General features: G+C 43.8%; 2 protein-coding genes across 7 annotated transcripts in view; both read left to right on the forward strand.

Annotated features, from left to right (window-relative positions):
• The window catches only part of SEC13 (SEC13 homolog, nuclear pore and COPII coat complex component), a 225,499-nt gene that overhangs the window by 15,338 nt on the left and 182,592 nt on the right, over window positions 1-27,569 (forward strand). The window lies entirely within an intron of this gene.
• TMCC1 (transmembrane and coiled-coil domain family 1) overlaps window positions 753-27,569 on the forward strand; it is a 50,633-nt gene continuing 23,816 nt past the window's right edge. For 3 of the 6 annotated variants that reach the window (XM_062500673.1, XM_062500670.1, XM_062500671.1), the window contains exon 1: window positions 753-1,457. In XM_062500673.1, the coding sequence (XP_062356657.1) occupies window positions 915-1,457 (543 nt within the window). In that variant the 5' untranslated portion in view covers window positions 753-914. Of the gene's footprint in view, window positions 1,458-8,705; window positions 8,709-10,490; window positions 10,494-11,235; window positions 11,252-15,467; window positions 15,491-27,569 lie in introns of all 6 variants that reach the window. The other 3 variants (XM_062500672.1, XM_062500676.1, XM_062500675.1) reach the window with 3 other exon arrangements.

Here is a 27,569-nt window from a genome sequence, read left to right on the forward strand (position 1 = left end):
GAGCCCAGGGAATAACTCGTGTTGAGCTCTGCAAGAACCACAGTTCCTGTGCCATAGACTGAATTGCACATACCTGGTGCTGATCCCTTGCAGATTGGTTGCTTAATCTACTTTTCAAAAGGCATTCTTGTTTCCTGAGAGCTATGGACAAGAGTATGCCAATTGAAAGCGTTTCACTTGCCTGTTCTTGCTTGAAGACAGATTTTTCAGATCCTGTTTCCAGTGCCATCAGTGGATGCTGGCTGTAATAAGCTGTTCCTCACTATTTGAAAATTAATAACTCGTTTGGAAATGTTCTAGTTTTTTGCATGTATTAAATACCGTTAAGTTAGGGTCTTAGTATCAGATCTTTGTTAAAAGCAAAATTGGTTCTGCCAAAGTGACTAACATGCTCTTCAGAAGTTTAACTTCATGTTCTGTTAGATGTTATTATGGGCTTGTTCTTTATAAAGAAAACCCCACTGTTTTTTCCTTGCTTCCCCCCCCCGCCCCCTTTTTGAACAGCTTTTTTACCTTTCTTGCTTTCCTGCACCCTCTGTGCTGGGCTTCTCCCCCCAAGCAATGAATAACTTGTCTTACACAAGCTTCAGCTTCTGCATACAGCCTAGATGCAACTAATGCCACATGGAGGGGTGCTCCAAGGACTGATAGATTTTATTTCATTAACGGCATGTTTTGCGCACTGGATTCTTAACCCACACTTGCTGCATGGATGTATAATAATGACTACTCTTTTGTTTAACATTAGATAAGCATGAGATCACCGTGGCACAGCTGCATGTGTAGTCACTCTTGAAGCAATTACACACCTAATTGGCTGGCAATCTTGGCGTTTTCAAAATAAACACAAGCCTTTTAAAGAAAGGGGACGTATTTATGTATGAATAGTCAAATAAACTTGTTGGGTGTCATCAATGGAGCCGTCTGGCACTGAACAGTTGTCTGATGACCCTGACCCTGGAGGCAAGTCCCAAGATCAAGAGACCAAAAAACAGCATGAATCAGAGCAAAAATTATCCAAAATAACGCATAATGCTTTGGAGAACATTAATGTCATTGGTCAAGGCTTGAAGCACCTGTTCCAGCATCAGCGCAGGAGGTCGTCTGTTTCTCCACATGATGTCCAGCAAGCTCAGGCTGAGCTGGAGCCTGACCTGGATTTGGAAAGCCAAAGCGTCTGTGCAGAAATTGATGGTGTCTCCACCCACCCCACAGCTCTGAACCGGGTGCTTCAGCAGATCAGAGTGCCACCCAAAATGAAGAGAGGGACCAGCCTGCACAGCAGGTGGGGCAAGGGAGATGCCCCGAAAGGAAGCCCGCAGATCAACAGAAGGTCTGCTCAGGATATTCAGTCGGGTCGGCCCAGATCATCATCCACTACAGATGCTCCCACAAACTTGTCTGTGATGGAGATTGCTTCTTCTATCTATGTAGGTGGAGAGGAGGCCGCAGCAGCAGTAAGTTACTCAGATTTACCTTTGATCTTTATCATCTCCTTGTATGTTTTCTTAAGCCCTTTGAAATCATGTTTTGAAAAGCAGGTTTCTTTCAGCATATTCAAATGGTGCTGTGTTCAAAAGCTTCAGTGGTGAAGCAAGGAGCTTAAAAGATGCAAGCATTAGTCATTTTCTCACATGGCAGGTGGCTCATTTTATATGTATTTGATCAGTGAAATGAGAGCTACTTTTGAAACACATTAGGTTGTTTGGATGGCATGCTACAGTCAAACAAGGAGTGATGGGCCAAGCAGCAACCAGAGTAGGTCCTCCTAAGCAACTGTTGGGTAGTTCCTTCAACAAAACCTTCCATTTTCCTAGATTGCTTTTGTAATTCCTCTCTCGTTTTCTTGTGTATTTTATAAAAGCAAAGAATGCCCATTTGAGTGGGTGGATGGTGTTGTTGGTCTTTTAGGTGTGTGAGAAGCTCTGGGAACATGGGCTGCAGCCTGTGCAGCTGCCCAGCCCCTCAGTGCTGGTTTGCCTGGACATGGTTTAGATCAGCCTGACTGCTCTGCTGATGAGGGATCACTGCTGTCTCCTTCAGTTTTTCCTGCCTGTGTGAGAAAAGCATCCACTGAAATGACAGTCTCTGTTGTGTGACTCGTTCGTGCAAGGTTGTATCAGTTTAGTGATGATATCAAGAAGCAGTGTTTGTCTTACGTTTCTCCCCTTTCCCAGATCACTTTAGTTGAAGCATTCTTGGAGTTTGATGCGGTTTTTAGTTTGCTTTTGGAAAGACTGGCTTTCTGATTAGCTAATTTTAGCTTGTTCAGGACACTGCTGGTTCAGAGTCCCCTGAAAAACAGCCCTTAATAACAAAGGGATCTATGAAGGCTGGATATACTCTTTTAATAAGTTGTTTCCTGTTGCAAGAAACACTGAAGGAGTCTACCTGGAGCTGTATTTGAAGCTTTTGCTTCTTGCTAACGGTTACAGCAACAGAGTAATAAAGAAGTTGTGCAAAGCATGCACTCTCCTCGGCTGGTTAACTTTGTGGCACAAGAGTTGGAAGAGTTATTCAGTAGTTTAGCCACCTTCCAGAAATGGGGATTTCTATCCCCTCGTGCCTCCAAGAGCCAGAAAGATTAACACTGCTGCAATATTGCTATGCAATCTGCGTAACGTTGGGAGCTGTAAAAATCACATGAACTACCCTTAACTTAATTTGCACAGAAAACACAAAGTAAAAATTGGAAAATACAACTGTTGGGTTTTTTTCACAGAGAATGACAGAATGTTGTCTGATATTCCATGAAAAGTACTGTGTGTGTGTTTGCCCTATTAACATGATGTCTTGCTGTTAATTAGTCTGAGACGTACCATCTCAGGTTAAATGCAGATGATTGTACATCTTTAAATAATATACAGCAGCTTTTACTGAATTTTCAGTGTAGAAATGTAATGCATTTGTAAATCAGCTCCATGTAAATTTTAAATCACTGATATGATTATTGCAGAGCTTCTTCATTTGTGATTTGGTGATATCAGTAAAGCATAATGCAGTCATTTGATAAATCACCCTTATAACAGATGTCAGTGTTGTTTTCATTGGAGAAGGCACCTTAGCATCCAGGCTGCCATACTGATGGAATTTATGACTGTAAATTATTAATTAATTGTTAAGTTGCAAAAACTAACTCTTCATTCAACAGTTTGTATTAGAAAATTAGTTACAACACACTTCAAATGAGAATCAGTAAAGAGACAGGAAAAATTTGAAATCATTAGAGCAAACTTGAAGTTTAATGTAAATTCAAACTCTAAACACTGTCTTTAAGTTAGGAGGTTGTTCCACACAGTGTTACTTTAATCCTAAATTCTCCTATTTTATTTAACTTCACTAAAGCTAGATTATATAGTGAAGCTTAAGAAATAGCAGTCATTTGTTTGAAGCATCTGGCAGATAATGCTCAGTCATCAGTGCTGAGAGTCCTCTGGACCCCTGGGTTCTACCAAGCCTGTATGATTATCCCTACATCTAACTTTCACTTAATATTTTGTTGTTTTATGCTCACTTTCTCAACACTTTGCCTATTTCTTTCCTTCAGCTTTTTGCAGTTTTTTTAAAATAAATTTTTGACATTTTACTTTTAATAAAACCACACCATTTTAACTTCCTTAGTTTTGGTGTTTGCTGCTGACAGTGAAGCTACACTGACTCACCTTCCCTCAGCAGGGAGTATTTCCTTCAAAATTATTTAAGAATTTAATAAATCCATCTATAATTAGAAAAATGTCACTGAGTTGCAGCATTGATCCATCTGCTGTGAGCATATGGGCTATATATACAAGCTACAAGGAACAGAGAAACAACACATAGAATGGAAAAGTTGTGGTTTAATAATGACAAGAACTACATAACATAGGATTTGTAGTCAAGCAGTATTACTCTGTTTTTTGATTCCTGTCTTCTGTCATTGTTTGCTTTGCTGGTACCTCCCCCTGTTGTGACACAGCTTGTTCCTTTGGTGTTGGATGTGTGCCAGCCAACAACTGTGCCAGCCCCAGTTCTGGGGCTCCTCTGCCCTGACAGGTAACAGGTGTTGAACTGCACAGGGCTGTGCCCATGCTTTGATGCCACCTGTGTCACTGTGCTGGCATTGCTCTTGTGGCAGAAGTTCCTGTTCTGCTCCCTCCCTCCCTTCCTCCCTTTCCTTTTCTCCCAGTATTCAGATTTATGACACTTAGGAAGCGTAATGAACATTTTGTTTGCTTCCTGTGCTCTGTACCTCCTCACTAGGACATTGAAGTGAGAGGTGATTGGCTCAGTCAGGGAGCTGCAGGCACGGTGCGTCCTTGTGTGCCATGCACCCTTACTGCTTGTAAGATTTGACTGCTGAAGGTTTTGCTATGAGTAGATGTAGGAAGTCAGCAGACTTGCATTGCTGAAAAATTAGCCTTCGGTTATATTTTATCAGAGGCTTATTAGAGCAGTATTCTGTATGCTTTTGTGGGCTGCTGTGAAATTGTCAATGCTTCTTATTGGAATGGCAGGAGTGTTACCTGTTGCACAACTGTTTTGTCAGGCGTGGATGAGCAGGAGCCCACGTGCTTCAGTCTAGCTTACTCCTGAAGCTTAAGACCTATTAAACACATCCATACTATTTCCATATCTTCATATTTTGTGGAGTCAAGCCCTGAGCTTCATCCTGCAGCGAGGCTGCACAGTGATTGGAGTTTATGCTTGACACTGCCTACATGAGCTGTATTGAGCTTGGCTAAAGCTTGTGATTTATTTGCTTGTTGGGTTGGTTCTGCTTGATCCTTTTATGTCTGCTTTTTAACAGTTGATGCTGTGTCTGAGCAGTTTGGAAAAGGAAGAAAAAAAAACTCTTGTCAGCCTGGCCATGTCCACGAAGTAAATTGCAAAAGTGCAGGAGGAAATTTTGTAATTAAATTCCTTAGGATACTAAGAAACTCAGGCCCCTGAATGGGGCACCTGTAAAAGGGCAGGGCTCAGAGCAGGGAAGCTTTAGGAGCTGGATTCTCTATCCTGCTCCTCAGAGTCCCCTTCTGCCTGTGTCACATGCAGAGTACTGTGTGCAAGAAAAAGTTGCTGAACAGATATGTTATTGATATTCATTTTTCTTGCCTCTGTTCTGTCTTGGACTGTTTAATCCTCTGAAAGCTCCTACCCCATCACCATTTTTTCACCCCTTTTTTTCCTGGTGTCTTTGTTCCAACTATATGAGCAAGATGTAAATAGTCTTTCTTCATGCACTGGGCACTGTTTTGTCATTTATGTTGCATTTTTAAGAATAGCTGTAACCAATGTGTGTTTTTTGCTCCTGATCTGGAGTTTCTGGCATGTCAGGTATCTTCTTAGGCCTCACTCTTCCTTTTTCAGGAGCTTCCTCTTTCCCCATCCTGCTTATTTCATGTGGCAGGGTCAGTTTCCATCTGTCTCCTGATTAGATTCACCTATAGTTTCCTTTTCATGTCTATAACCCCATTACACACATACACACACACAGCCTCCCCCACTGAACACAGTGCCGGAAAGCTTAGGAGAGTGATATCCTCAAAACGTATCGTTAACTGAAGTGGGGGGTTGGGTTGGTTAGGTGTTGGCATTTTTTTTCCCTGCCCATGTTTTATGTGTGGATGCTGCAAAGTTTTGGAGACAGGAGTCTTTATTTCTTGTCTGTTCTGCAAAGCTCCCGGGCCAAGGTTGGACCCTGGGTGCTGGAGCCAGGCTGGAGTGTTGCTGCATTGGCACTGGGGCTCAGAGGCAACAGAGCTGCCTGCTCGGGCTGTTCAGAGACTTTAGAGGTTCTCTTACCATACAACAGAAGCATAGTACAGTCTCTGCTTTAAGCACTGGTTTATGAGGGTTAAGCCTGGAACAGCTGTTAAGAGTTTAGCAAGGACTGTGATACTCCCTTTCAGGTAAAGGTGGGAAACTCTGGTGCTGTTGTAACTTGGCTTGTAAATGGGTTGACATTGTGTTAACTCATGTTTGTATGGTTCTGCAGAATAATGAGTTTTGGATGAGCCAGATTCTTTGGTGCTGAGGTTCTCCACTCTCAGTGGGAATGAGGGACATTGAGTACTTAGTTGCATAAGGGAGAAAAAATTCTTAATAATACTCCACACACAAAATGTTTTTAGTTCGCATTATTGTTCTCTGTTTTCTCAATTTATTGTTGAAATAGAAGAGTAAAATGTTATCCCAAAACAACAGATCGGATTTTTCTGAATATCTCATTTACATATATTTGCATGTGTAATAATCCTGCCACATGTTGTTAGGCTTTGTATAGAAGCTGAGAAATGAGATTTCCATAGCACTGAAAGTATAATAATTAAAATCTTACTGAGATACTTCACTTGGGCTTTTATTTCAAGTAGTGTAAATATTTTTGCATAAATCTTTTCTTGTAGAGGCAACCCACTGAGCTGAGAAAATCAGGATTGTTGGTTGTTTGAAAATGATTGAGCCTGCACGTATCTCATTTGGGTATCACGTACTTACAGAGCTTTGTCTGGGATAATTAATTATGTGTCAAGACCAGAACAATATTGATGTTTGAGAGATACGAAATTACTGGTACTTTGGTGAGCAGTTGTGTCCACATGCACTTTTGTCCATACCTGTGACCCACATGTAGGACGTGGCACCTGGCCTTGTGGGGTCTCATTCATTGGGATTTTTATTGCTGAGGTCCCTGTGTGATTTGCTGTCACGTGGGCATGACAGCAGTGTTAGTGATGGAGCATGACCTGCAGTGAAGTCAGGTTATTCAGTCCAGGTTCTGAACAGGGAATTGGTTTGGAATATTTGGTGGAAGCGTTTGGCTGACACCTTCTGGCATCACTGAGAAGACAGACCAACTTGGATTAATTTAGTATGAAGTCATTTGGTAGATTTGCAGTTTTTTGCCTCTGTAGGGCCAGACACTTTCAGGTTGCCTTTTGCTTGTCTTAGGGCTGCAGGAATGATGAGAGAAAGGATTTACTGCCCTGTGGTGGGATTCTCATAGAGCAGCTTTTGAAGGCTCTGTTAAATTCAGTCCTACTGTATCCTGGCAGAACTTCACATGTCCTCATCCACTAGTCAGTTTTGACAATAAGTTTTCAAATATCTTTTTGACAATAAATATTTCAGATATCTTTGGATTTTGGTTATCAAATCTATATTCTGTTAATATCCACATTTTAGAAAATTACTACATATACTTTTGTCATAAGTTTATAGTCTTCAGATTACAGCTTCATCAATACTTTCAAGATTGTCGATTCCATGGGTATCAAAAACCTACTAGCAATAAACTTGCTTTTCTTAATTACTTACTTACTCCTTCCAAGTGCTCACACTGGTCTACACACTGCATGTAGCATAAACAAGGCAGCAAGGTGCCATCCTCTCAGTATATGTAGCACAGTTGTGAAAGAATGAACAATTTCTCTCCAATTGTAAATAGTATTATGGTAACTTATTTGCCAGAAACTTTTGGCAAAATCTTCTGTCCTAAACACAGTGCAATACATCTGGGACAAGCACCTGTGAAAAGGCAAAAGTTAAAGTTTTTAATAACATTAAAACCATGTGGAAGGTCTACTGTGGCTACGAACCGTATGTTCTGGATCTCTGAAAGATGACTTTGGCTTTAACCCATTTCCCCAAAGAGCAACCAATCTTAGCAGTATACTCTAGTGTTGGCTCTCCTGTTCAGCTTACATTACATTGGTGATGAGCATTTGGTAATTTTTTTTGGTAACTGATTGAAGTAAAACATTTTGTAGTTTTGGCTGTAAGGGACTGGAAGTGCTAAAACTTATTTCGCTTTCAGCATCTGCAGCTGAATCATGTTCAACCAGCACCAACTTGCACAATTCCTATGAAGGGAGAACTTGTACTCGTTTGGGAGGGTGAAGCAGGAACTGCCCTAGCAGCCAGGTGTTCAGGAACCTCGATGGACAGTGCACAAAGAGCATTTCAGGACAGTAGGAATTTATCTCTTTCTTAAAAGTGTTGCTGTACACCCCTGGAGCCGCAGATCTGGGATCCCAGCATATTGGAATGGGTTTCTGTCATTGTGGCCAGGGCAGCTCTGGCTCCCGTGTGCCTGGGCCGCTCTGCTCCCAGAGGGAAAGTCAGCCCAGCATTCGTGCTGTGCAGGGTGCTAGGGCTGCACTGTTTGTGTCTTGCAGCAGGATAAGATACTGGCAGATCGCTGGCGTGGCTTAATGGCAAGTTGAGATAGATCAGGAGTAGGCTGAGGGTTATTTCACAAGCTCACAAGTTAGTGTTCAGTTGCTTAATTGCTCCAGAAGCCCATTCTGCACCTGGCATTGTTTTCCCTCTCTGGGAGCAGTGATCTTTGTGCAGCAGAGAGGAGTATTAGGCCCAAAGTATTGTTTGTGGGCAAAGGATACACACATTCTCTCTATATGAGGAGAGCCAATAATTTAATTTTAATATAACTGAAATCTGAAGGATCTCGTCATTATTAGTCCAGATGTAATTTTTTTACAGAAGGAAAAATATTATTGATGTTAAAATGTTATACACACACTTCTTATTTTATAGTCCCTTCCCTCAGTTTACACTCACCCTTCCAGTGTTCCTCGGGTCCTACAGTTGGTGATGTTGTTCTGGGCAGGGTGGAGGTGTTATCACCTGGAGTTACCAAAAATAGGAGTCCTTCACTTGGAGGTTACTTGGTTGCTCGATTATAAGGCTGCAAATGTAACCTTCTGTAGGCAGTGCTGTTAAAACTCAGTGCTACCTACATCTTCTGCTGACCTGGTTCAGCCATGATCGAACAAGCTCTGGAGATCCATGTGTGCTGCAGCAGGTAGCAGAGCCACTGCAGATGCGTCACGGATGTTTTTGACTTGTCCTCATCTTCCACAGTAGAATAGCATCCAAGATCATCACCAAATCTCACTTAGGACTGGAGTAAATTTCAATAAAATTGTGCTTTTGAGCCATTGGAGTGGAGCAGAACCATCTTCATCCCTATTGTCTTTAACGGCAGAGATGTCACCAAAGTTAAAGATAATGCTTTGTTTGCCTGTTATTCACTGTACCAACACTCTGTGATAGTTACTGTGCTAATATCAAATTCCATGGCAACTCAAAAACATTTAAAGTAATTTCTAATTGTAGATTTGACTGTGGTATTTATCTTATTTGCCATCCTTTTTGCAAAGTTGCCATGAGTGCTTTCTGAAACAGTTATATAGTAATTCTGAGTGTAATTTAGTTGGAAATTAATGTTAAAATAATCAAACTTGGGCTTTTGCTTTGCAGTAACCCACATAGGAAGTGGGTGGCAGAGAGGAGAGACATTGAGTGGTACCATGACAGTCTGCCATGGTGCTGGGATCAGGCAGGGTTGTGGCACTGTTGGATATGTTTATCTGCCTTGTGCAGTTTGCAGATGGAAGTCCTGAATAAAAGAGCTAATCTAATCTCCCAGTTCCAAATGGTGTGCTGGAAGGAAGGATATTTTGCTGGGACATGTTCAAATATTTTACAACTATGAGAATGCCGAGACTTTCCTGATGAGAGGTGGAAATCTGCCATATTCGAGCAGCAGACTGGTGCTGGCCAGGAACAGAAATATGGTCCCTGAAAAAAACTGAAGTAATTGTTACTCTAAGCAATGCTATGCCCATGTTCCATTTTCTGTCAGCATGGAATGTGGGCAGGACAGGTGAGTCTTACCCGAAGTAAGACTGCCTAAACTATAGCAGACATGGAGGGCTGGGTTAACAGTGTTGGGAACTCTGAGAAGCAAAGTTGTGCTGCTGGTGGCTGCAGCCCCTGTCAGCAGCCAAGGTGCTGCAGTAGGGGATATAGGCTTCTGTTTCCCTCTCAATCAACTTCATTTGTGAACTTGATAAGAATTTTCTTGGGAGGACGTGGCATCTTTTAAATATGTAAGTTTCTGGTGATCCTTAAGTGTGAAGGGATTTGCTATACCCCAAACCTGTAAGAGTTCATGGTCAGGTTAGACGAGTCTTGGAGCAACCTGGTCTAGTGGAAGGTGTCCCTGCCCACAGCAGTGGGGTGGAATGAGATGGTGAGTGAAATGTCCTCCACTCAGTGACAGGACCAGGTGCGGGTGTGTTCTGACCAGGTGCGGCGAGCTCTGCCCTGCCCTCAGCTCCCGGGCGCTCGGGCCGCACAGCCGGGCTCTGGCCCGCAGGGGGCGCCGCGGGGCCGCGCGTGGGAATGGGGGAGAGTTTGATAATAACGGGGGAGAGTTTGATAACGGGGGGGAGGGAACTCAAAGAGGACACTCAACCTGTATCCTGCAGCAGCCCATACCCTGCTGTATGCAAAGACCTGGGGTTCACTGTAATGAATCCAGAACACTGAGGCATCTGTGTTTTATTTTGGAATATATATCAAAGAAGCTGAAAGGGTTGATCCTAAGGAAGTGTAGATTTCAAGACATGAAATTTTAATCTTCCAAACCTTCTGCAGTAAAAAAATATGTTTCTCCTTTTGGTTATTTCCAAAGATCTCTATGTAAGAGGGTATCAGACAGATAGATTCATGTTCATTTACATGTGTCAAGCATTGATGTAGCATTCATACATACATATTTCTTCTAGCTTTATATGGTGCTAAAAGATATTTTTTTTCAAAACTGTGAAAAGTGAAAAGCTGTGGAAGATCTCCATGAGAGGGATATTAAAACAAATAATTCTACTGAGCATTTTTTTTTAACAAAACCAGTTACAAGATATTTTGTAGTGAGCATTAATTCTGTTTGTGTTTTGTGTTCTCATGAAAGGATGTCAGGCAGAGGCAGTAGTTCATTATGTCAAATTAATTTTAAATTTGAAAATAAAATTTGGTGCCTTTTACTAGAATCTAGATTTTCTCCATCATATTCCTGAATAAAAACGGAAGAATTCAGCAGTTAAGTAGGAATGAATTGCTGTAGGAAAGATATTATTAGGAGAAAAAAGTGACAATGTCCAATCAATGGGGGACTAAGGCAAAGAGCTGCATGTGTTCAGAGAAAGAGTCATTAATTAACTCTGAAGATCATAAGCATCAGTTTGGAAATGATGAATTTGAGGCCTTAGCTCCAAACACAAAGGAGGATGTTGCTATCATCAATTTTGCTAATCTGGCAGTCCCATCTCAGTCTGATGTGGATTATATCCCAGCCAAGATGACTCCATTCCTCATCTATATCTCTCTGACCCAAACTCTGAGCCACAGGAGCCTGTGGGGAAGGGAGAGCTGAGTGTCTGTGGAGGAAATGAGGCACCCTGTGTCCCAGGTGCAGGACAGTGCAGGTACCAGGTAGTCCTCAGGACCTTAGGCACAGAGGGGGAGAGACTGATTACCCAGAGCCATTGGTATCTGCTCTCAGGCAGCATGGAAGCAGGGAGGTTTTAGGTGCAGCAGATAAAGTGACAGGGCCAACTGGCTGTTGTGGCTGCCTAGGCTCCAGCGTTTTACTCCAGTGCTGTAGTGGACTCCCACACTGCATCACTGACTGCCTGCCTGCATGCTCACGCTCTCACACTCGCACGCAATCTCACACACTCTTACGCTTGCGCTCTCAGTCTCATCTCACACACACTTGCCCTGTTGGTCTCTGCAGCAGTAGACACATGAGCTTTCCTGGCACACAGGCTGTTCAAGGTGGTAGTATGGATTTTCTGCAGTAGGAATTCAACGGTGTGCATGAGGCTTCTGAATATAGACCAACTGCAGAACAAGAAGTACTGACCCATTTCAGGGAGGATGAGGATGCAGCTGCTAGATGCAGAATCCCCTGAGCATCTGGTGTCTCATCTGCCAGTGCAAGGAGGTATTTCTATTGTTCCAGTCCCTTTAGTTTTCTGTGCTGTCACCTCTCTGTGATCATCACAAAACTGAGGCCTGGTAACTGGGTAAGGTACTTCCTATATATCTCAAAAAAAAGAGAGCATTTTGAAAAGGAGTTCCAGGTTTTCTGGCAAGGAATGCTTCCCCTGTATAGAACATGTCTGCATTCAATATCCCTGAGTTACCCCTGTCTGGGCAGAATGCTACTGAATCCTGCTCTTGTTTCACAGCTGGAATTTCAGTGCTGAAAAATGCATCTATTGATGTTACTTTTGGATGACAGTTATAAAACAAACACCTCTGTTTAATCTTCTTGTAGCTTCAAGGTCTATTTAAAGAACCACACTGACCCTTCTCATAACCTTCCATGGCCCAACTGCAAATGTTTCCTCTATCTCTAATGTTCTGATCACCTGATGACTTTAAAAATAGGCTAGAAACATTTTCCTTAACAGGACTAATATTCTGGCCTTAAGGCACCTTCCTTTTTCTACAAGACTATGCAATCATGCATGGCAGTGAACTGTACTTGCCTAGTACCTGCTGTTGGAAGGGATTTTGTATGGAGTCAACACAAAACTGAGTCCCAAAAGCCAGGTACACACCATAACCATACATACCATGCTATCTGGGGCCCCAGATTTGTCATAGCTGGAGCATGCAATGGGGTCCCTTTTAGCTGCTGTGCCAGTACTTGTTACCCAGTGAACCTAAGGCCTGAGGAGAGTGAGCAGCCCAGGATAATCCAGCACTGATACTGAGCCAAGACTCATCAGGGACAGGTTCTGGCATGGGAGCTATTCCTTATCCAGTAGTTTTGCTGATAGTTATTGAGAAACTATTTTCCTGTGTAGGTAAGGCCATGTACTGGAGTGATCAATGCCACGTGCATTTCAGTGTAGTAGAAAAAAAGGAAGCCCTTCCTATTGCATTCAGGAGGCAATTACAAAATGAGTTGGAAATAAAATCCTAAGAAGTCCAAAACTAAAATGCTGAGACAGGACTACTTCAGATGTAGACTTGTTTCCAGGGATTTTGAGCTCCTCGTTGCGTTTGGGGTTTTCAGTTCACCTGCTCCGTGTATGAACATGGTGGCAGCTGCCCGAGCCCATGCGTTGAGAGCCGGCCCCTGCCCGGCTCAGGCTGGCACTGTGTGTGTCCCTCCGGAGCATTGCAAAGCCAGCTTGCCGCCCTGCAAGCGCCTGATCTGCCAGACTGTACTGTGTCGCTCACTCACCAGCGCTGTGAGCGGAGGAAGAACGCTTTCAGGACCCCAGAGCCACTCTTGTCGAGGCATTTGAAGAACTGCAAGTGTACCTGTTTTACCACACATCTTTATTGCGTATTTATGGCGGGGAGAGAGAAATACTTTCTTTGAACTATTTTCTAGTGATTGTAACGGGGTCTTCTGTGCTGATTCCGGGGACAGAGTTGACACTCCCGTGCCACAGTGTGCGAAGGCAGCGGGAGCGGCGCGGAGCCCGCGGACGGTGGGGCTCGGTGGGAGCGCCGGGCCAGGGGTCGCCCTTCACGGGAGCCCCGGGGCGGGCGCAGCGTTCGCCAGAGCCCGGCCGGGCCTGGGCGGTGCCGGGGCGGTGCCGGGCCGGGCCTGGGCGGTGCCGGGCCGGGCCTGGGCGGTGCCGGGTGTGGCTGTACCCGCCCCCCGCAGCGGCAGGCGGGAGCGCCGCGCCCTCCTCTCCTGTCCTGTCCTGTCCTGTCCTGTCCGGCCCAGCCCAGTGTCGGGCTCCTCGGGGCAGCGCTGGGCCAGGACACGGTGTCGGCCCCGGCGCCCGAGGATGCGCAGCCCCCGCTGAGTGCCGCCGGCTGCCGCCCCTGGGCCCCGCGCTGCCCGGTCCGCGCGGACCATGGTGCAGCGCTTCAGCCTGCGCAGGCAGCTCTCGAAGGTGGGTGCGAGCCGCGGGTCCCGGCACAGCCGCGCCCGGGGGGGCAGCCCCTCCGCCTTTGTTCGCGCCGGCACGGACACAAAGGCTGGGCCGGGGGGCGGGCGGGGTCCGCCCGGGGCCGGCGGTACCGCAGCGGTGCCGCTCGCGGGCATCAGCGCAGCTTTGAGGCTGGGCCGGGGTACGCGAGAGGGGGCGGCGGGACTGACGGGTGTGCCCGACAGGTCCTGGGAGAGCGCTCACACGTGTGCTTTGTCCTGGGCACAACGTCCTTAGCGCTGTGAGCCGTCCCTGCCACACACCTGCGGGGATGCCCTGCCCTGTGCAGGCTCAATAGCCCTCACTGACAGCGGGGCTCCTGAACAAAGGGACTTGCCGTGTACATGTTTTGCTGTTTAATAATTGAAAATGTTCGAATTCGTTTCAGGAAGCTGCCTTAAGAGGGAGAATAGTTGATCTGTGTACTCTTGCAGATTGTCACTGAATCAATTCAAGGCGTGTAGTTAGAAAAACATTTGGAAAAACCCATCCATGAATAAAAGTGAGTCTGTGTAGGACACTGCAGGGACGAACAGTTCTAGAGCTGCCAGCACAGCCCTGTTTGTACATTGTTTGTACATTATTCCCAGTGAGCAGACTCTGGATGTAGGAGTTACAGTATTGGACTCTTAAAAGGCAAGCTGAATCTTCACTTTACATTTAAGTTCTTCTCTGTCCTTCCCACCCCCATGTGTGTATTTGTAAAGGTTTTAAAATGCTGTCATCAGCATTTAAAATAGGTCAGAATTCACATCCTGCAAACTGTCTTGGGAAAAGCTACAGCTTTGCCGTAATGTTGTATCTTTTTAATTAATTTGTAACATTTTAAAAAAATTTTTTTAGTATCTCCTTATCTTAAAGAAACTGATGTGGCTATTTCAGGGAAAAGTGAAACCTGCATGTTTTAAGGGTTTGCTTTGTTACGTGTCAAGCTGTGTCTGCAAGTAGTGGTAGTCTCCACAGATACTCGGGAGTTTAATCTTCCACTCAAAAGAGACTTGATCTAGTTACTAATGAACCTTGTAGCTAAGCTTTATTTATGTAGGGCAGCCAAAATATTTTAAAATGAACTCATTTGGATAACTCCATTTTAATCCTTGTATATCTAGGTGGGCAGGGTGATTTGGAAAAATGTTTGCACTGATTTTTTACCATAGGAGAACTGTTTTCAATTTATTTTTCTGGCTCTCTCCATTTTTCTGTTGTCTCACACAATTGTGTCTTGCACTTCATTAGCTCTGGTCTTGTCAAATCTACTTTAAACAATTGTCTGGCCCTGACATATTCTTAACTTCTGTATTTTAATTGTAAAAGTTGCACAGCTATTATAGTATGGTGAACTGAAGGAGAAAATGAGAGCTTGGTTTGTGTTTACCAAAATAAAAAGTGTAGTTGTGTAAACAACTGGAAGAGATTATGTTTATCTCAGTTTGGATGTAAGGTGAGAACTGCATCTGTCTCCTCACCGTGCTTTAGATGGGACTGGGAAGTCCCTGTGTGTTGGGAGTCCTTGGAAGAGAGGTAAATAGTGCTACCTTTCATCTGCTGAAAGGAAAGCATAGAAAATATGTATAATTTTGCTGACACCTTTATCAGCTGAAATGCAATGACTGCCAGACTGTATAAAAAGAAATCAAAACTTTATTAGTATTTCTTATATGAAAACCTTGGTTTTTTTATGGACACTGACTTAGGCTTCAGAGTTAGCAAATCCTTTTTTAGGACCTGGAGCACCTGCTACCAGGGTGTGTCCACTTCTTGTGTGAAATCGGGCATTATTATGTGGTGTGCCTGTGTTATGCAGCTGCAAGGTCAAAATTGCAGTTTCTAACCTTATTTAATGGTGTAGGCTTCAAATAGAATGAGACTGTGAAGATTTGAGAGCTACAAACTGAAAAATTCTGCCACCAGTGCTTAAAAAACTTGGGCAAAAAAAAAGTAGGACTTCATGCAGGAAGGAGAAATATGGCCTCATGATCCAGGCTTTAATCTCCAAGAGCTGGTTTTCCATGGAGCAATTTGCACTGCATGGCTTACATCAAATCATTTCAGCTTTCCCAGTCTCCATCTTCCTTCTATGAGTGCATTTAATGCCTTTCTCTTATTTACATAATGACTATCCAGCTTTAAAATACTGTTCTGGAGAGGGCTGTATAAGCACTTAACTGTATCTTAATTCATTAAATGTTTGTATTTGATAACCAGTTTGTATCAGGAATTTCAGGAAGTCTTACACAGACCAATCTTCAAGTATTACTACTTATTTCACATATACCAAATCACTGTTTGTTATTTGTGGGTTACTTCTTAAGTTCTGTGTTTGTTTGCCAACTTAAATGTCTGTAGCTCTTAAAAATTTGAGTCATCATTTATTGCACCTTTACTGTTAAGACTTAAAGACAAAATACTTAATAGGTGTTTTTTTTGGGTGGTTTGACAGCTGTCTTCCCCGGCCAAATTTGGTTTGTTCACTTTGTCATCCTCTGGTTCTGTGGGAGATCTCCATGCCTTTTGTTTTGTTGTGTTTTTCATATTTTCCCTTCCTCCTTAAGTATCCAAAGTGTTTTCAAAGTATTTTGGTTCAAACTGCTCTCTATCTTTTAATGTTTGGAAGATCTCAAGAAGTGCTGTTGCTGATGTGTTGCATATGGAGAAATCCGTCACTGTGTGGGTGATAGTACAAAACTTTATCCAAAAAACTAATTTTTGTGAACTGTGATTGATACATTTAAGCAGCACATTAAAATATTAATAATTTCAGGCCAAACTCTTCTGCTCTAAAGTACAGTCTGGATTTATCAGCATCTGAACTGTCTGTGTTGCTGCTGGTGTGTGTGGATCTTATTTATGGGAGAGAAACTTCAGTAGGTTATGTTGAAATAGCCTGGGAATAGCTGAGCTGAAAGAAGTTCTCCTGTATGAAGGTGATGGGGTGACTCTGTTTGACGGCACAGCCTGCATTTCTCCTTGTCATTGGCACAAGTAAAAGAACTTCTTTCTGTAGTGTTGCCCCAGCTTCCTCAGGTCTCTTACCTCCTGAGTTGTGGCCTGGGGCAGATACAACAGGATCAAATGTGTCTGTTCACTACTAATACTGTCACGAAGTTCTCGGTGAAACTGTCCTTAGAGCTGGTATCTAGTGTAACTTGGCCACACCTAATGGTGGGGAAAAGTTAGAAGTAAGAGGAAGATTTGGAAATTTGATGCATTTCAACCTGATTCTCATGTTTCACAGAGCAGCAGGCACACAGCTTCCCTGTGGCTCTTCAAATTTGCCCTGCTTGTGGAACTGGGGTGGCATTGTTGTACCCATGGCTGAACAAGGACAGTGGGGTAGTTGGGTCTAATGGGACTTTCTGAGCTACAAGGACATATTTGTTGCCACCTTAGTAGCTCAGTGGATTACCTTTAAATTAACCTTTTTCTCTTGATAGAGGTGATGCAACTTACTGCTGGGGGTATCTGATAGAAGGTTGCTCACTTTCACTGCAGCCTTTGTGGTGTGCTGCAATTCTGTCCCAGGGACACCTCACCATAATTCAGGTGTGTGCTCTCCCTTTGGTCATGCAGGGGACTAACTTCTCACAGTTAGTGCAAGGGCAGTTATTCAGACATTTCCTGTTGCTTCTAAGAGAAAGGTGGCATTAGATTTACTTGTGTTGGCTGTTTGAGTGCTTGTTGTAGACAAGCCAACTGGAGCATTGCAGTGTATTACTCCTCATGTTACTTGGGTTTGAATCTATTCCTGCAGATATTTTGTATGGTGTACAGGGTGAAAGGCTTATTTACACAAAGCTGAGAGGTGGCAATGTGCAAACAGGTCTCTAAGTGTTGCTGGCTGTGCTGGTGTGGGATAAGTGACTAGAAATACTGTTAACTTCTCTAGGGGTTATGGGTTCTCAAGAAGCTTCCACTGCATCATCTTGTTCAGAGGAACATGTGGGAAAATGTTACAGAGATATTACATTCATCTTACAAAAGGAAAATGAGCTTCTGGTCCTCTGATTGAACAAGCTGGAATATCAGGTTTCCTGAGGAGCTTGTTCTATGTTAGCATAACAGCTCTGTGAATGTCTTGACAGTGGGGAAGTAGAATAGACTTGAAGCATCTTTCACATTGGTAATTAGCAGGGTCTGTAAAACTATACCTGCAGAGATGTTAGAGGTAGGATTTGGGAACTTCCCTTTGTGGAGAAAGCATTACTAATAATCCAGCCCTATTCACGCCAGCTGGGGGTCTGGCAAATTGCATGTAATGGCTCATTGCTAAATAGACTTACAATGTAAAAGGCTGTAAACACAGACTACAGGGGAATGCATCTTACACAAATGCATCTTTCCTTGTAATAATGAAGTTCTGCAGCTTATGGCAGTTTTCAGATCATCATACTTAATAGGTGCTTAGTGTGGCTGGATGGCAATAACAATTGGAAGTTTCCTTCCATCAGGGATCAGAGGAAGCATTACAAGTGTTGGCATCTTTACTCTGAATTAGTTACCTATAGGGGTCCTTTGTAGAGATTTTGGCTTGTGTAGAATTTGCCTGTTTCCCCTCAATTCCTTGTGACAAACCAGCTGGCTTTTTCCTCAGCTGGTATTTCTTCAGGGGCAGAGAAGGGTTTGCGCTTGTTTTGCAAGTCTTTCTGTTCTGGATGTGACAGTCAGTGATAAAGATGCACATATAAACTAGGTCCTTTCCAGAAGGGGCAGAAAAGCCCTTATGCTGGAGGAGGGCCTTGGAAGTTCAGAGGAAGTGAAATAATGGGCGCGAGAGGATTTAGTTCTCAGCATTTGCGTGATACGCAGTTTGGGACTCCCTCTAGGGACAAAGAATGTGACTGTGATCTCAATTAAATCTTACCAGACATTAGTGGTAAACAGTTGTGTTTGAACAGAGAAGAGGGTGACGTTTCATTCACAGGATTTTGGTTATGCAAAGAAGGGAGTCACCTGTTCTTTCAGTCATAGTTGCCCAGTGTTCCTGAAGTGGAGGAAGCTGACTTGCTCACCTTACAGCAACCTACTCCTATGGGCAGGAAAAGTAAAGGAGGAAAATGGTTTTTTGGTTTTGGTTGTTTAGTTGGTTGGTTTTGTTATTGGTTTGTTTGTTTGTTTTGTTTTTTCCTAACTTGAGACACTGTTTGGATCTCCCTGAGATCAACTGGTATTTGAACAGGGACTTCACCATAGAAAATATTCCTTTCTTGAGCTCTCAACTTTGATAAAATTTAAAACAGACAGGAATAATTGCTAAGGAGGCAAGGTTATTGTCCTTCAATGATTTGCTGTGAAGGTTTTAGTATGCATGAAATAGAAAATTGTGTTTTGATTAGAAATATGAGTAATAAAATATTTTAACAGTGTATTATAAGTGCTGTTGTTTGAGCTTTGTGATAGGGCATTCAAAGAACACACACTTAGCAAGAATAGAATTCAAGATCACCAGAATGCAAACTGAAGTTTTGCTACAAGAGGGTTTTTGGTTTTTTCCTGGATTGCCCTTGGTAAATGTTCGACTGCAGAAAAATATTTTCTCTGTGTTATCTGCACATTTTGTGGTCTTACTTAAACTCTTGGAAGCCTGTGTACACTGAAGTCATGTTCGGAAGGTCTGTAACTTGAAAGAGTCTCCATTCTAGAATCACTAACTTCTCCCACAGAAAAGGAAATTTGAAGGAGTGCTTCAGTTATCACAGAATAGCCTTCGTGCAGGCACAGTTTGTGCTTGCTCAGGCGTGTTTGCCTCAGAAGTGCACTGAGACCCACTGCCTGTGGTGTGAGATTCCAGGGTCCTGTTGATAGTGAACAAAAACTTAGGGGGGAAAGAAATATTTCTATCATCAGAAATAAATTATTTCAGATGGCTGACATTGGCAACAGGAGCAGAGGAAATGAAGAGTTTCAGGTTGATAGGGTGTTTCACTGGAGCCTGAACTGCAAAGCATGTGCAATATTGATGTGGAACTGATGGCCAAGGGTCATCAGTGTGTGGAACTGCTGTATTGGAGTGGAACTAAAGTTTCTTTTCTGCCCATCAAAAAGAATATAGGATTTTACTAGCTTGTGTGAAAAGTAAAGAGGGAGAAGAAAATATTGCTTTTCATGCCAGCAGAGAGCAAAAAAGCTGAAGACTGTGCGAAGAAGTCATTGTGCTGTTGTAGATTTAAATAATTGGTTCGCAAACTGCCTGGCATGGAGTTCTCCTTGGCTACTACAGTTTAGTTCACAGTGCATGTAGTGTGGCTGAATCTCCTGTTTTTTCAGACCCGGATGAGGAGTCCCTGGATAGGTGTTCCCCTACAATGCTGCATGGAATACTGGCAGGATGTGGGCACCACAGAGCTCTGTGACCTCAGCGGTACAGGTTTCTCCAAGCAAATGCCTGTGGTGTGGCTGGCTAGCAAAACCAGAAAGCTGGTTGCTGCAGGTTTTTGGTTTCAGAACTCATCAGCTGTTGTTCAGCTGTTTTTCACACTGAACAAATTATAAACATCTGCTTTAAAGGGAAATCCTTCCCATGTAGAGAGTGTGGTTGTAGGTGGCATCTGGTTTGGAGGGGCACTTGTTCTTCCGTTACAAATGTTCTCAAAACCATTGAGGTATGTTGATCCTTTCTATTTCTTCTCTAACTACTTAATTTATACGTAGTCTTCAAGAGTTTTATTATGTAAAATACCATGAGAATTCCTTCATTCATTGTGTGTGAAAAACTGTGGATAGCTGTGAGGGACAGTAGGTCAACTTTAGCACTTCACTGACAGCCTGTGCCAGTGGGCTTAGCATCCCTCTGTATTGACAGAGGCTGGAGAACTATGAAGACTCAAAAGAGGATCCTTTAACACGAGCCTAGAATTAATTATTTTGTTAGATATTTGACAGTCAGGACTGTGCTAGGTTTCATGCTAGCCTAATATTGATAAAATTTGGGAAATACGGAACTTGCTACTGCTGCTCAGAAATGCAGAGTGGACCTTGCTGCAGGTGTCACTGGAGAGCTGCTGGAATTCAGTCAGCCAAATGTTTGTTTAACTGTTCATAAATATTGAAACTGTATCCTTTGGGAATCCAGGTTATATGTATATATTGCTGGAAACAGGGTAATAGAGGGATAAACTTTAATGCTGTTCTGCTTTTAACTGAGAATGCACGTGCACTAGGTACTGTGCAGTCTATGTGTGCTGCTTTGCTGCTGCTGCCCTGTGTCTCTGTGGGTTTCTGGGTGTACCCTACCTGTCTGTGCTGCAGAAGTGCTCATGGGGCCATGGTCAGGTTTATGCTGATAGCTGGATGGGGTTGGGTGACCAGGGACTTCATGCTCCAGCAGAGGCCAAGGAGCTTGGCTTCCCCTGTTGCTACCAGGCTCATTCCCATGGGCCTTGGCTGCAAGGATTTGGGAAGATGATGTGCCTCTCCTGCTGGTGGGGCAGCTTAGTGAGCCTAGGGGAAGCTGGGGAGAAGAGAGACCCAAGTGCCAGCTCAGCTGCTTGTCTGCTGCTCTGTGCAGAACCTGTGAAGCCCTGACTGAGGTGGCATGGAATGAGCACTTGGTGGAGTTTGTGCAGCTTTGCAGTGCCAGGGCTTTACAGTGTTAGCAAACATGCATGCTGCAGTGTACTCAGCCTGACTGCTCAGGCTGCTCTGTAGTTTATAGATGTTGTGCCTGAACCTTTGTTGCAGTTCATCTCATGGAAAAATTTTAGTACACTTGGACATGGCTCAGTGATCATCCTCCTCTTACCTGCTCATGTCCTGGCCCAGCATGGCCAGGTTTCCATTTACTGTGTTTGTTACAAAATGTTTTTGTTAATTCATCCATCTGGAATATAACCTTGTATTTTTTTAAACTTAAAGAATTAATAGTTTTAGTGAGGTAAAGGGAAGTTTGACAATATTTAACTTCCAAGTTTAAGGAGAAAAAGTGTTAAAAGTTATTAAGATGTGTTGAAGGACAGTCTTCCAATGCCTAAAGGGGCTCCAAGAGAGCTGGAGAGGGCCTTTGGACCAGGAAATGAGGTGACAGGACAAGGGGGAATGACTACACACTGAGGACAGGGTTAGGTGGGAGATGGGGAAGAAATTCTTGACTGTGAGCATGATGGGGACCTGGCACATGTTGCCCAGAGAAGCTGGCCCCTGGCAGGGTGTTGGGACTAGATGGTCTTTAAGATCCAATTCAACACAAACCATTTTGTGATTCTATGGAATCTAAGAAGAGTTGTAAAGAAAAACTTGACTCTGTGAAATACAAACAGTTTGGGCAATAATACAATGTTTCTATTAACATGAAGACAGAATTTTACATGTAACTGTTCAAAAAACCCTACATATACTTTTTAAAAACCTCACTATCCATCAGCTGCCCTCTGTCTAACTCGGGTCTGTCTTGTCGCTGAGGATTCCTGGTCCAGAATTCTTTCTGCTTTCTCCTAAATAAACCTGATTTCTAGATTAAATGACTTTCTGTTCCAGGAGGTAGTTACCTTAGAGATTAAATTCTCTGTATGTAGAGAATGGTGTTGATGACTTGGCAGCATTTCAGCTAGGGGTTTGCTGCTCAGTGCTATTGTTCATTACTTGGCTGAAAAATTATCAAATGCTGTTTCTATCCCATTTTTTAGGAAGGGTAGTAAATTGCTTTAGATACTTTGTTATGCCATAGAGAAGGAACACTTAATTATTCGGGTGACTCAGTGGATATTTTGACTGAAACTCCATCTGCCAGTGCAGAAATTGTTACTATTTTTAACAACTGGAGACACTTTTCAGCAATTATTTGGCTGAGTTGCTTATGAGGGAGAATTTTCATGCACTGCTCTGGACTTCTGGTTGAGGTTAGTGTTGTCCTCTGTGGCTACTCTTTGTTGTCTTACAACAGCTTTTTTCAGCTAACCAATGACAGTTGCCCAGGAAGCAGAAAACAGATAGGTACTTTTGGAAAAGTTTTATTGCCTAGTTTGAGGCCAGGTTTTGGGATGGGGAAAGTTGTGGGGCAGTCAGGACAGAGAAGGCAGGACAGTGAGTGCTGCCTCTTTGTCCCTGCTGTGTTTGTGCGTGATTCCCTCTGTGAGAGCAATGACAAGGATTGCACAGCTGGAAAAGAGACATGGTGCTTTTGGTGGGATTTGCTATGTAACTCCAGCTGTACTGTTCAGCTGCCAAACACTAGTTCCAGTGAGCTGGGTTAGTGAAACATGCTCTACTGGAGCTGTTCACTTCTCTTGGGTGATGTTACTGAAAGGCCAGGGAATGGCAGCTGTGAGCAGGACAGAGATAGAGAGCTGGGATAGCTGGACAGGTGCTGCCTGGGGGGAAGGAGCAGCCATGGACCAAGGAAGACTCTGCCATTTGTTTCTAAGATATTGATTAGAAGGAATGGAAGCTAATTGCCACAGCAACAAATTTCACTCTTGTCCCATTCTTGTATGTTTGTTAGTTTGGGTTATGTCCATGGCACTGCCAGGCAGCCACAAAGCCTTTCTGGAGCAGCCTGTGCAGAGAGTGTTTGTTTGCAAAGAAGCTGTTGTTGGTGCAGGTGGGGTTTTGTCAGTGTGCTGTCCTGGTGGGCAGTTAGTGACTGGTGTCCCAGCCAAGCTGGTGGTGGTCTGGTAGGATGCTGCAGCTGTGAATACCATTTAATGGTGATTTGGGGAGCTGACCCAATCTGTGTGGCCTTGTTGTGACCCAGATGGGACCTTACTGTCCATTTGAGTAGTCATCAAGACCAAATACTAGGCAGAGCCTATGTGGTAACTTGAGACTAAGAATGAAAGAACGAATTAATGAATGTGTCTTGGGATCAATGCATTATTACAGTAAACCCTAGAAATGTACCAACCTGTGAGTTAGACGAGATCTTCCTGAAATAGTTTTTACCAATACTTTAGAACATGCTTTGAGTTAACCTGGACTGAGACAGGTGAAAACTTAAAATTTTAGTGAAGGAAAAAAAAAGGTGGTGGTCACAAGAAAGGACTTGCCTTTCAAATATTCAGCAGAAGAAAAGCTTAATGCACTGTGAAGGGAAGAAATAATATGATAATTCTGATGCACTGTAGGGTTATTAGCAAGCTGTCTACTATGGTGACTTCTGCAAAGGCTCACACTCCAAGTATGGATTTAGAACACGAGTCCTGAAACTACCTAAGCTCTTGCTGAGCAAGAAAATAGGACAAGGTTCCCTTTAAAAACTGGTAATAGTTACTGATCAGCTGATAGGGACTGCTGTCAGAGCAAAAGGTATGTTCACTACCTAAATTGGAAGTGTATTTATTTCCCAAAACTATAAGCCCAAAAGAGGTAGCAGTTAAGTCAGAAAACCAAGCTCAAGTTTTGGCAATGGGGGAGGACAGAAGGAGGAATACAAGATTTGTCCTTTTTAAAACCATCTCTTGTTGCTACCGGGTTTTTTAAGTATTTTTGAAGTTCTTGCACCTTTTTCGTTGTCCTGTCTTTAAAAGAGGCCTTTGCAGTTGTTGCTGTTTAGCAGGGCTGCTGGGTAAATGTAGGGCTCAGCAGTGGGAGTGGTTGGTGTTGGGGGATGCATCTTGCTGGGCCACCCTTGGGACAGCATGTGACAGAGCAGATCTCCCCTGAAACAGCATCATCATAATCAGGCCAGATTGCTACTCAGCAGATAGTTACTTCAGGTCCAGAAAGTATACACGTGTACCTTGTCCGAGTTTGTGACCTAGGAACCGTGAGGGAAATGCAGTGGAGTGTCTCTTAGACTTGGATTTCACCTCTGCATTTCTTGCATGACCATGGTAGAGCCAGCCTGGCTAATTAGTAATTAACAGAACATAACCCATGTGAAAACATGCTTAGTGAGTAAGTTCACATCTCTTTAACTTTCTTTTCGGGGCTATATAACATATCTGTTATGAATAGATGGTGAACACAGTTGTCTACATGCAAGGCATGTACTGTGAGAGGACATTCTCTCATTTCTTCCCCAGAAGAATGCATTGTCTAGACCATCACCCAGTGATTTTTTCAAAACATATAGGGTCTGTTTGCTGTGCTTACTCTAGGCATGAAGTTCAAGCCTCATCTTAGTGTTTTCCCTGGATCTTGCTTGGGATCTGTTCAGCACCTTGTGCTTTGTGGTTCTGCATGTGGTTTCCTCCTGCTCCCCCGAGAGCCTCGTGGCTGTCCTGCTGGAGGGATGGCATAGGTGCACTGTGGTTTTTAGCCATTTCCAATCTGACAGCTCCTTCTGTTTTCCTCTGGTTCCTGACTGGTACGGGGCACACGCTGCAGGATACTAGCCAGGTGACAGGTGTTCATCTCTCTCACATGGGACTGCACAATGCACAAGGTGTCTATGCCCCCATCAGCAGGGCATGGATTGGATTTGTCTGCAGTTGACTCCCTAACCTGTAACAGGAGCCCCAGCAATCTCCTCTTACAGGTTCCAGAGGAAGAGATCTTGAAGTTGCACCTTGGCCCAGAGGTCTAGAAGAGGTGTAAAGTATGTCCTTCAACTCAGCAGTATTCCCCTTGAAAAAAAAAGTGAGGTGTTTTCCTGTTCAAGAATATGTTGGGGTTTTACTTGGATTTTTAAATTAATTTCCAAGATGGTTGCCAACAGAGCTATTTTGCTTTTTGGTTTTATTCTTCTTCAGAAAACTAGACTCTCACTTGAGATGTGTTCCTGACAGGGTCAGGGATGAAGTATTTTTAGCAGCCTCCGTGGCTCTGCTTGCAGTGCATTCATGCCTCACTTGTTCAGGGTTGCAGTTGCTTTTTCAAACGCACATTTGGGGCTCCTGCCAAGACACCCAGGGCACTACAGCATCGTGTTACAAGGTCCTGCTTTGTGCAGGCAGAGCTCAGCCCGGCAGGGCTGGGTCTGGGCTCTGCCAGCATAGTGCTTTGGTACAGCATGTTTGGCCGGTGGAGGGGTGCTGGGGTTCACACTGTGTGCTGCCCTCACTGCGCTCTCAGCATGGAGAACTTGCTGCCTGCCTCCACAACCGTACGTCCTGGGGCTTTCTGCTTTCTTGGATGTCAGCTCTACTGGGGTTGTGGATGTGGCTGGTTTGCTGGGCAGAGCCCTGAAACACCCTGAACACCCAGGCTTTGCATGTCTGTTTGTGGTTGCTGATACTGCTGGAGTTTGCTTTTAAAAAAATCAGTCAGCAAGCTGCTGTGTGTTGTGAAACCAAGGGAATGAAATCAAGTGTCTCCTGTCTATCCTCTCCTCAGAGTTGTTTAGGTTTCTTCTGCTGCTGTTGCCTCACAGCAAGCAATGTTTCTGGTCCAGCTTGTGCTCAGCATTAAAATAAGGAAACCCACTTTACACTGTTGAGATGCTGGTTTTGTTTGAAATGCTTGATCTGTTCTGGATGTGGCAGTAAATACTGCACGTTGGGAGACTCCCCATGAATGCAAGGAGTCTGTGGTTTGAATGGTTTAGTGATTAGAAAAGGTTTGTAGTATCAGAAGTCTGTGACTTTCAGGAGTATGGTCCAGTTGTGATGATTTTTTCCAGGGAGCTTTGAGGTCTGGCTTTCTCATGGGAGTCCTCTGCAAAGGCTTCTGGAATTTCTCCCACACAGCACAGAATGTGGAGAGTTTGTCAAAAAGTGCCCTGTATGGATTCGGTGAACGGCAGGGAATATGAAGATCAGAAGAAACATGGCTGATACAAGTTTTAACAGTGTTTAAGATCTCTTTAGCATTTAAAGGCTGCTTTTTATCCGGACAGTAAGACAGTTCTAGGAAACACCCTCTTTTTCAGGAGAGAAACATGCTGGTCTTCGAAAGTCTATCTGCATATTTCAATGGAAGTATTTTGGTCAACTAAAATCGGGTGTTTCACAAAGAAAACAGTGGTGAACCCCCCGGAGCTCCCTCCCCTTGGTGCAGAGGAAATGCAGTCCCTGCAGGGACTGCTGCTGTCATTAGCGCTGGTTTCAGCTCCCAGTTTTTCCCCTCCTGTCCTGTGCTTGTGGCTCTGTTTGGCGCAGGTTCTGTCTCCTGGGGGGTCTGGGGGCGGTGGGATGCCCCGGCCCGGGCTGCAGCAGGCTGTGTGCTGCGGGTGTCCCTGCAGAGTCCCCGGCCAGCGCCGTGCATCGGGGCAGCTCCGTGGGGATGGCATGGGGAAAATAACACTCTGTGTTCGCCCTGAGCACGCTCCTTCCCAGAGGACAGAGCTGCATTGTTGGGACAAAGAAATGTGAAAATACTAAAAGCATTCAAACTATTTTCTTTTTATTTGGGAGCCTTTTGTGGAGCCTGCAAAGCGGCCAGCCCAGTGTGTAGAGCCACTGGCAGAATTCAGAGGTGATCTGGGAGCAGAAGAAAAACCATAAGCTTTTTGGATTTTTTGCTGCTTACAAGGAAGGGTTCTTACATTTTTTTTTTATAGGGGACATTGTCAGTGTCAGGCTAAAATACTTGGATACATGTTGAGTGATCTATTTAAAAGGAAGAAAACAGTTAATCTGGTTTCAGGTAGTTTATGGTACTTACTGTATGTCAAGGGCTAATACTTTAGTTTTTAAAATTCACTTTTATTGTGTTGTCATCTTAGCTGCAAGTATTTGGGTCTTCAGTACCTCTCCAACAAAGCCAGAAGGATCAGATTTTCTGCTCTTCATATTCCAGCAGTTGAAGGAAATGTGGATTAAAGAGAAGAGGTTTCACTTTTATGCTGGGAGGAGGGCTGTCAAATTCAATTTATCCAAACCACTTTAGTGAGCATAATGCCTCAGGTATATTATTGAATTAACAAACAAGCCTATGTCAGCTAAACTGCAGTAACCTATCATGTCCTGTGCTTGCTGAACACTTTGGGATCATTGCAAGGCAGAAACAAAA

The sequence above is a fragment of the Cinclus cinclus genome, chromosome 12, assembly GCF_963662255.1.
Source record: "Cinclus cinclus chromosome 12, bCinCin1.1, whole genome shotgun sequence".
Taxonomy (NCBI): domain Eukaryota; kingdom Metazoa; phylum Chordata; class Aves; order Passeriformes; family Cinclidae; genus Cinclus; species Cinclus cinclus.